Source organism: Vicia villosa, unplaced genomic scaffold (assembly GCF_029867415.1).
Source record: "Vicia villosa cultivar HV-30 ecotype Madison, WI unplaced genomic scaffold, Vvil1.0 ctg.000456F_1_1, whole genome shotgun sequence".
NCBI lineage: Eukaryota > Viridiplantae > Streptophyta > Magnoliopsida > Fabales > Fabaceae > Vicia > Vicia villosa.
Window position 1 is genome coordinate 394,917 of NW_026705218.1, and position 10,669 is coordinate 405,585.

At 36.6% G+C, this 10,669-nt stretch overlaps 1 protein-coding gene across 1 annotated transcript; it reads left to right on the forward strand.

Moving 5' to 3' along the window:
• Window positions 1-779: 779 nt before the first annotated feature.
• LOC131628473 (leucine aminopeptidase 1-like) lies at window positions 780-10,068 on the forward strand. The gene is made up of 10 exons (XM_058899312.1): window positions 780-1,027; window positions 1,113-1,521; window positions 1,748-1,942; window positions 2,849-3,074; window positions 5,689-5,815; window positions 6,461-6,556; window positions 9,013-9,090; window positions 9,250-9,310; window positions 9,382-9,569; window positions 9,686-10,068. The coding sequence occupies exons 1-10, from the start codon at window positions 821-823 to the stop codon at window positions 9,812-9,814; spliced, it is 1,716 nt and encodes a 571-aa protein (XP_058755295.1). The 5' UTR covers window positions 780-820; the 3' UTR covers window positions 9,815-10,068.
• Window positions 10,069-10,669: the final 601 nt, after the last annotated feature.

Sequence of the window (10,669 nt, forward strand, 5' to 3'; positions counted from 1 at the left end):
AAGCAAAGCTCTGAATTACTTTTAATAATGTTTTTAGGAAAAAAGAAACAAATACATTTTTTTGGAAAGTAACTGAAATTTTGAAAGCCGAAAGATTACGAAAACCTCTAACTATTCAACTTGCTCTATTTATAATCAATGGTAACTCAAGGATCAAAACCGACAATGGACAGAGATCACAAGATCAACGACTACAATTTCACTCAGGAAAACACACCAAACTCAAGTGCACATAAGCAATCTATGAAATGCGCCACACTCTAGTTGGTCACGTCACCGCACATGTCAAAAATGGATGACGAAGTGTCTCAATGATAAAACCGCATTAAATGCACTTGTCCCCCATTACTTTTCAAAACTGATCCCAAATTATTCAATTCTACTTTACACTGAACTATGACACGGAGACCGGTCAATGATGCTTAACGCTTATCCCGACTATTTCAGTGCCCGACCAAGCCTTGGGGAACCTATTTTAGACCGACCGAAGACCTAATTAACCTAGGCGTAATCCGTCAAAAGCCCACTTTACTCGACCCAAATATAAAAACAGTTCACACATTATAAGAAGGTACATTCAATTTCACTTTACTTATCTTAATTTTTGAAATGACTCGGGAGTTAGAGTACTAATCATACAGATAGACTCTGCACCATCCTAAAAAAGATCCCATGCTAGTAGACTCTACACCGTCGTAAAAGAGATCGGAGCCACCTTTCAATAGATATCAAAAGCTATCCAAGTCTCATCATTTTATATATTCAAAGATGGATAAGTTTTCTAGAAGAAAAAGAAAGATAGTGCGTATCGTAACCAAAAATGGCATGCTTGGCAGCAGCCTCATCTACTACCTCACTTGTCTTTTCTTCCTCCTTCTGCTCCTCTCGTCTCTTCGTCAGAACACTCTCTCTAAGGTCCACTTCATCACCACCGCGTCTATTTTTATCCACTGCAGTACCTTTCCGCAGCCTCATGGCTCGCGCTACTCTCGGCTTCACTCACCCCTCCATCAAGGAAACCCCCAAGGTCCCTCCCACCCTCCCACAACCTAATCTTTACGCTTAATTTTGTATAACTTACTAATGCCTATATTGTGTTTGTGAAAATGAAGCTATCTTTCACGGCGAAGGATACTGACGCGGCGGAATGGAAAGGGGACCTGTTAGCCGTTGCCGTGACGGAAAAGGACGTAGCTAGGGACGGCGAGTCCAGATTCCAGAATCCAATTTTGAGCGCGCTGGATTTAAAATTGGGCGGGTTATTAGCTGAAGCCTCGTTCGAAGAGGACTTCACTGGAAAAGTTGGACAGTCAACGATTCTCCGTATTGCAGCTGGAATTGGATCCAAGAGAGTTGCATTGCTCGGCCTCGGAGCTTCTGCTTCTGGTCCGGCAGCCTTTCAAAGCCTTGGTGAGGCTGTTGCTGCTACTGCTAAGTCCGCTCAGGCTGCCCATGTCGCTGTCGTTTTAGCTTCTTCTCAAGGACTCTCCTCCCTTAACACCGCTTCTGCCATCGCCACTGGTATTTCTTTTGTACTCCAAACTTATATCAAGTATTTTCTCTTTAAGAGTTTGTGGGAGCTAATAAAATATAGAGGTTTATAGAAGTACTTTTACACGATAAGACTTGAATCTCATCGTTGATTTTCCAATGAATAACTAATTATCTATGATTGCGAAATTATGTGTAAATATTATGTATATGATGTGTTTGTGTGTAAGGTTGGGATGTTTATGAATTGTGGTAGGGACCGTTCTGGGAACATTTGAGGATACCAGGTACAAAACGGAGTCGAAGAAATCGTCCCTTAAGTCAGTCGACATTATTGGTCTCGGAACAGGGCCTGAAGTGGAGAAGAAACTAAAGTATGCAGGAGACCTTTCTTCTGGAATCCTTCTTGGAAGGGAACTTGTAAATTCTCCAGCTAATGTTCTCACACCAGGTTCATATCAAACTTCTGATATTGTTTTTAACTTTTAGCTCTAGAGTTTAGGTCAATTGTAATCTTGCAAAAGTTTGTTACTGAAAAATTTCACTGTTTTGTTTTCTTGCTAGACTCCGCACTTGTAGTATTATGTTATAATTATAAATTATTCTCATAAAAATGATTTCAAGTACTCAGTAAATTTGGTGAAAACTATGTCCCTTTGAAGCCAAAACCAAGTGCAAATTCAGGCCTACAAATTTGCTTTAGGCTATGTTTGGGAGTTTGGAGGGGAGGGGAAGAGAGGGCTTCGAAAATTGATTTTTTTTTTTAAAAATATTAGAGAAATTTTGAGTATTTTTTTAAAAAAGATTTTTTTTAGAATGATAAAATAATGTTTATCATTAATGTATTTTTACTTTTTGAAATACTATAACAAAAATTATATTTGAACATTTTGTCTAAGCCCTCCAAAATCCTCTTTTAATACAAATTTTGAGTTCTCCCAAATTAGGGGTTTTTTGGTGTTATGAAGATAATCAAATCCTCCAAAACCCTCCAAACTAAAATCTTTCTATTCTTTTCCCCCAATCCTTCCTATTTTTCAAAGCCCTCCCCTCCCTTCCCCTTCAAACTCCCAAACATAGCCTTAGAGTTGAGAGTGTGCTGAATTTGATAATTTATTTGAATTAGTAAGGGGTTGACAAGAACTGCATTTTCATAGGATTGAACTTCTTTTTCTATTCAAAGGGTTGTATCTGCTGGTGTTTAAAAGTGATTGATTTGGTAAGTTTTAAATGTACAAACTAAGGGGTGCATAAGGCTTGCGGTTATAGGCCAGGAAATTGAACAAACTCATTGCTGCATGTGTGAAATACTTCATTTTTAATATTTAATTTGTTCTTAATGAATTGTTTGCCTCAGGAGTATTGGCAGAAGAAGCATCTACAATTGCTTCCGCATATAGTGATGTTTTTACTGCCAAAATATTGGATGCTGAACAGTGTAAGGAACTGAAAATGGGATCCTATCTGGCAGTGGCTGCAGCCTCCGCAAATCCTCCTCATTTTATCCATTTGCATTATAAACCTTCAACCGGACCTGTCAATGTCAAGTTGGCGTTAGTTGGAAAAGGTTTGACTTTCGATAGGTAATTAATCTAACCAAAACCAAGCCTACTGTTATTTCAGCTTTAACTCATAAATTGAGTGGTCAATATGAAGTGAAATCATAGTGTAAATTTTGAGCTTATACCTGCCTGTTACTGAATGACTTTGTTGGTCAATGATACAATATACTTGGTACTTTTTGCTTCTCTTTCTTTTTTGTTTGAAACAATGTGCAGTCAGAAATGTTTTTTCATGGAGGAGATTCCACACAAATAAACACTTGTCATTTCTCAGGGTAGTGGCCATGATTGACAGTAGCCTGGTTTTGCTCATTGAAGAGTATGGTGCACCATATATTTCTAGAAACTAGTATTATAATTCTACTTTATTACCAATTAGAATGCTAATCTACTAGACCATTTGCTGTTATGATAATTAGTTCGATACCATCATCTACTTTTATGCATAGTTGTTTGTCCCAGATAGAGTCACTTAGAAGCCGGGTACAACTTTGCTAATATTGGTGTATCACAAAATGTAGTAGAGGAGTGGTTTAGTGTAGCAGTTGCTATACCTGCCAAAATAGTGCCACACCTTATGATAAATTTAATTTTAAAAAAAGAAAACATAAACTAAGCCTTATCCCACTAAGTGGGGTCGGCTACATGGATTAAATTCTGCCATAATGTTCTATCCAAAACCATGTTTCTAATTTCGTTAGGTATCCTGCCATACCGCTTCTTGCCCATTGTCTTTTAATTTGGTTTATCTTTAATCTTCTATACTGGTTGCTGTTCTAACACTTTAAATAATCTCTTAATTGATTTTTCTCTAATCCTAGGATTCCTTTGATGTTCAAACTTCACATTGAATAATTGCTCTTCACCTGCTTTGTGAGGCTCAGGCTCCTTACCATCTGAATTGCACTTTACATTTTATGTTATGTATTTTTAAATTGTAATAGTTACATTAGGTCATATGATGGTTATTTCAATTTCAATATATGGACAACTTTATGGGTAGGCTGCTATAAGCAATAGCACGACACATCAAAAAGAAATGTGCTGAGAATTGTAGTTTAGAGGAGGAAGTTTTAATGTAGTATAGAACAGGGAGTATGTTGTTGGAGATTGTTGGCATCATTAGTGACATGAAAAGAGGCACCTGAGTCAGGATACCAGGTGGCAGCAGCTTGAGGTTGAGCAGCATTGGCAATAGATGCACTAGGAGTCAATGTAATAGCAGGTCTGGCTTGTGGTGTAGCACTGGTAGTAGGCCTGGTCCAAACATTTGCAGGAATTTGAGCATAAGCAACCTGAGGAGGAGTCCACTGCACTGGTGCAAAAGGAGTGCTAGCATAGGCAACTTGAGGCTGAAACTGTTGATTATACCTATGCCAACAGTTCAAGGCTGTGTGACCAGCTTTGGAACAGACCTGACACTGAACACCAGAATTTCTGCCTCCTCTACCCCTACCACCTCTGCCACCTCTATAGGACCTTCCACCTCTGAAGGAAGCATAATCAGGCTCAGGAGAAGGAGAAGCAGGGACAGAGGGAGTGGATTCTACAGCACTAACCGGAGGAGTTTCAGAAGTAGGAGTTTGAGATGTAGCTTGAGTGAGATTCAATGATGCCAGATCTGGAACAGAAGTTTTCTTGAACTTGTTCAACCTCAATTCATGAGCAATGAGAAGGATCTCAACTTCATCTAGATCCATATCTCCAAACTTGCTCTCTACAACAGACACAACTGAGGCATACTCACTCGGTAATCCTTCAAGGATAACATCAATGTGATGCGTAGACGGAACAGGATCACCAATAGAAGCTAAAGCATCACCAGTTTGACGGATCTGAAGCAGATAATCAGAAATTGACAGCGAATCCAGAGAAGCAGAGCGAAGTTCAACGCGAAGTTGTCTTGCTCGTGCACGAGTCTGCTTTTGGAAGTAGTTGAACAACCGATCCCAAAGTTGATGAGAATGAACACATCCAATGACGCGAGACATGATTTCGCTAGAGAGTGTCGATTGCAACCACGACAAGAGTAGCTGATCTTTCTGAAGCCACGAAGAGTAGAGAGGATTGACGGTACCTTGAAGACGATCGGCATCGGAGAGAAATTTGGGAGGAACACGCGCACAAACCACAAGATCTGTGAGATTATGTGCGTTGATGTAAGGCTCCACTTGCTGACGCCATAGGTGGAAGTTTTTGTCGTCGAGTTTGTAGGCGATCTTCAGCGCAAACTGAAGACGGCGCGATTCGTCCATCACCGCCGCAGACGGCGTCGCCGGAGACGTAACTTGAGCGGAAGAGGGAGATCCTGGTTGTGAGTCCATGGATCGGAGAAGCTAAACTGATACCATAATAGAAATAGAGAATAGTTGAACTTTCATTCAGTTGTAACTGATTTTCATTTGTGAAAAGTTAGTTACATCAAGGTATCACAACTTGTTTATATACTACAAGTTGTGACCTGTAGTAGCCTGTAACTACAGAAACTAACTGCCAGCTGTCAGTAACATACTGACTGGCTCTAATGCTTAAGCTAATACTCTAATAGTGAGTAAGTGAAGTTTCTTTTTCTTGTGGTTTTTTTACATGCTACGTGTAAGTTTTCTTTAATCTTTTTTTAATGTTATTGTATTAGTGGTGGCTACAACATAAAGACAGGACCTGGCTGTATGATTGAGCTCATGAAATTTGATATGGGTGGATCTGCTGCAGTTCTTGGAGCAGCAAAAGCTCTTGGACAAATCAAACCTCTTGGAGTGGAGGTATATTATTTAAATCGCCCTTTATACTTTTTCCTTTTCAAAGAATTTTTTAGTTTTTGGTCCGAGACTCTCAATCTCCTAAAATTACATGAGACCTTGACTAATCTTCCCATTCACAAAACCCAAACCCAAGACTCCCGCCTTAAGGAATACGGGTCTCCCTGTCATTTGAACCAATATGCATTGGCTAAATTTATTGGTTTGTGCATATTTTCCATTATCCTTCTAAATCATTGGTTAAAATTTATCCTTCTAACTTTTCAAAGAATATTAATGTTAAGAGCTTATGTAAGTAGATAAATTTTTTGACTCATTTTTAAATGTTTTAGTTTCCCTGTTAAATATAAATTGGCTGGCTACTTTCCATTGGAATATAGTTTTTTGATTTCTTGTAGCAGTTTCTCTTGAATGCTCTTAAAGATTTAATTAGTGATATGAAGACCAAAATTTTGTTGTAGTGATCAGTTTATACTGATGGTTTTGGTGTGTTTGGTTACAGTAGAATGTCTGTTTTTTTGTGGGTCTTCTTTCCCCCACTAATGTTATGGACAGGGCTGTTCTTATTTATTCTTCTCTTTGTTGTTCTTTTTACAAAAAGTAGAAATTTCAATTTATATCCAAGTTCAAAATGTTTTGCATGTGCAGGTTCATTTTATAGTTGCAGCTTGTGAGAATATGATAAGTGGAACAGGTATGAGGCCTGGAGACGTTCTCACAGCTTCAAATGGAAAAACTATAGAGGTGAGGATGTATATGTTTATGGCATTGACACAAGTTTTGCCTATTTTGCAGATTTTGATTTTGCTTTAATCGTTACAAGTGATCTTTTTAAATTTTATAAGATAATGTATGATAAGGTTTGTTGATAAGAAGGTGGGGAGTTAAAACAAATAAGGACATTATGATATGGTTATGGTTTCATATGATTCTAAGGCTTAATGATAGAGACCAGAGTATGAGAGATATAGGAAAAGGGCTATTATTGTCATTAAGAGTTATTTGGTAAATAATGAGTGGGGTAGGCTGCTTAGTTGGCAAGTTTGTTATGCCTCTTAGTAGTATATAGAGGGAGGTGAGGGAGTGTGAGATTATTATGGAAGATTATAGTTTGTTATGGACAGTTGGCTTAGTTGGCTTAGTGCCTCTGTAGGAGCTTTGCTCTGTGGGCATTAGGATATTCATCCTCTTGCATTTACTTTTCTTTTCCAGAAATAATACACTACTTTCCATTTTGGAGCATTTTAAATTCATTTCTTATATATTCTGTGTTTTTATCCATTAATTCCTATATCTCGAATTCGGGTTCCTAACATGTAAGCACTCATCTTCATTACACTAATACTTGTCCTAATCCTGAGAATTCTGATTGCGATCAAGTGAGTATGTGGCCCAATATCACATGGATTTTGTTCTTTTCATGTACTTTTTTTATAACAAAAATCTCAGTTAAATTATGGATTTTCCAGTCACTCTATTAAAATGATTTATCCATTCTGATTTATGATTACTACCCTTGCTTGTTAATTTTACATGACAATTTATTCAACTATGAACTAAATCAATGAAATAGTTAATGTTACTCTCTAACTCAACCACTAAATATGTCATTGGTGACAAAGAGTTAGGACTTAGAATAAAAAGGAGTTTATTAGGATTGGAGTTAAAAAGTTAACTAGAAGTTAATAAGTTGATGAGTTTGTAGGTGGTTAAGAGTTGTTTGGTTATTCTTGGAGTCTTTAAACAGACCTCAAGGGTAGAATGGAAAGATAGCTTTTAAATAATTTAGTGACTAGAGAATGCTCTAATGTGAAAGGTGAGCGCTCCATTAGGGCAGCCTTGTGTGCAAGGTTATCATATTCATTACAAACCTCTTTGTATTTTCTCTTTTAATCTCTCTACACCAACAACTACAATAACCAAGCATTTTTTCCCTGAATGAAATCCGTTACATGGATCAAACCACGTCATAATGTGTTATATTAAAAACATGCTTTTATCCAACTCATTAATCTCAAGATTGTTCTTAATAGTTTCTCTTGTAGTTTTTTTTATGTCTTCCTCTACCTCTAGTGGTTTGACTACCCTCCATAAAGTATCTATTTCGGTGCTAACTTTTGGACGTGTTTCGTAAGTACATCCAAAACTAAAGTAAAAAGGTAAGAGCTTAGGGTTGAACCTTTGTGCAATCCTATTGTTATGGAAAAATTGTCACTGTCTCCACCCTGTGTCTGCACACTAGTCGAGACCCCTTTGCACACATCCTGCATAGCTTGAATATAGGCAGTTCTAGCCCCTATTTTCTCTAGGGATTTCCACAAGATTTCTCTAGGCACTCTATCATATGCCTTCTCAAAATCAACGAAAACTAAGTGCAAGTCTTTTTGATCCATCTGATACCGCTCCATCACATGTCATAGTAAATAGATCGCTTCTATGGTCGACCTTCCAGACATAAAACTAAATCTTGAGTCTCTTTTCTTAGTATCTGTTCAATCACTCTTTCCTTGAACTTCATGGTATGATTCATAAGTTTAATCCCTCTATAATGTGTACAATTTGGTATATTCCCCTTCTTATAGATTGGAATTAAAGTGTTTTTTCTCTTTATCATTCGACATTTACTTTGACCTCATAATTTCGTTAAAAAGTTTGATAATTCATTCAATCTCTCTGCATCTATATAAAATATTTTACTTGTTGCAATCTTCATTCATTTGAATCTATTTTTACATCACTATTCTAGGAATTTTTTCTTGTTGAAAGAGAGGATCCTAACACAAAATAATCAATAAACAAATTGTTGCCCTGACTCTGGTGGTATGGCCAATGCTCATACTAGTTTGAAAAGACTGATGGATATTTCAAAAAAAATTATTTGATTCAATATATTTCAGTTAATCAGTTTTTTTTTAAAGCTTACTCAAAGGTTTTAAAGCTTTCAGAATCATTCTAAGTGTCTAGTTGCATATCTATGTTAATCATATATTTCATACTAATAATACATGCATACATTTTGATACAAATGTCTCCACAAATAGTTTTGTCTGCATAGATCTGTATAATGGTAGGAGTATAATACTTGTTATACAAACAGTCAATGAACTTAATTTTTGGAAGCTAGGATTTAATGGAAGAAATATATTTCTTGGTCTTGCATGTTTTTTAAGAATATGAAGTTAAGAAATCCTCTTGTATAGGTTAACAACACAGATGCTGAGGGTAGGCTTACTCTAGCAGATGCTCTGGTCTATGCTTGTAACCAAGGTGTTGATAAGGTGTGCAGCCATCCTTCTACATCTTTCTTATATTTCCAAAGGTCTTAATTGTTTGGCTTAATTTCCGTACATTCCAGTACACTTGCCTTTCCCATCATGTATATTTTTGGAACAGGCTCACAACTTATAGGTTTAACAGATTGATTTGCTGTTTGTCAGATAATTGACTTGGCAACATTAACTGGGGCATGTATAATTGCTCTAGGACCCTCAATTGCAGGTAATCTCATCTTCAAAGTTTAAGTTGTTTCATTTATGAGCTGATTACTAATGCTAACTCTATTTTTAAAGGTGCATTTACACCCAGCGATGAGCTGGCTAAGGAAGTTTTTGATGCTTCTGAAGTGAGTGGGGAGAAACTATGGAGGTTGCCAATAGAAGAAAGTTACTGGGAATCAATGAAATCAGGAGTTGCTGATATGGTGAACACCGGTGGCCGACAAGGTGGTGCTATCACTGCCGCTCTTTTCTTAAAGCAGGTACTATATGGTTAATCATTATATTGTAACTTTCTCATTAACATAATGCTCAATTGCAAGCATGTAGTAATCTTATGCTATACTCCATTTTGACTTTCTATGTTGTGATTTTGCAGTTTGTTGACGAAAAAGTTCAATGGATGCATATTGATTTAGCAGGTCCTGTGTGGAATGAAAAGCAGCGTTGTGCAACAGGATTTGGAGTATCAACTTTAGTGGAATGGGTATTGAAGAATTCATCTTAAATGCATATTCAAATCTTGTTTAATCCTGCAGTGTCGGGGCAGTCACTGCAGTCAAAGGTCTAGCCACCATTGGATCAGTTTTGAGTCCTTTCTTCACCTTTGGATAGGTTTATTCCAAAAAATACTTATAGAGAGAGATAGATAGAGGTGAGAGAATAGTGACTGCAGGGAATCTAATTCCGATTCCACGAGCTCTGTTTTATCATTGATTCTGTCCATTAACGCTGCGTTTGGGGTGTAGTTTTTAGTTTCAATTTTTCAAGTTTCAAAAAAATCATAATTTTTTTTGAAAAAGCAAAAATTATATTAAAGGAATTAACCAAGCACAAGCAGTGCAAAGGATAATTCATAACAAATACAGAATCTAGAGACCTTCACAGGAAAGAGCAATAGAGACACCACCACAATTCAAAAAAATCATAATTGGTTTTTGATTTTTGGTTTCACTTGTGTTTTTCATTTTCATAAATTTATTATAAAACAATAAAAATAACAAGATAGAAGTTAAAGACAAAAGGTAGATTCTTAATCCTACACTTTTATGGATTCTCTGAAAACATATTTCATTTTAACTTGTTTCGGAATAATTTTTCTGCCAACTTTGTGTATATAAACACAATCTTTTTTCTCATTTTAAAATTTGCAGTTTTTAATTTCTAAAACAATAAAAAAATTGTAATTCTCAAATCTTTTTTTAATCAATTCTTACTCCAAACGAACATATTTAGAGTCAAATAACATTTTAATTTTAATTTATGGAACAACTCTTTAAACTCACGGATTCTTCATCACCACGATGAAAAATCACAATTGTTCATAGAATTCGAAGATACAACTTCAGACACACCATTTTTA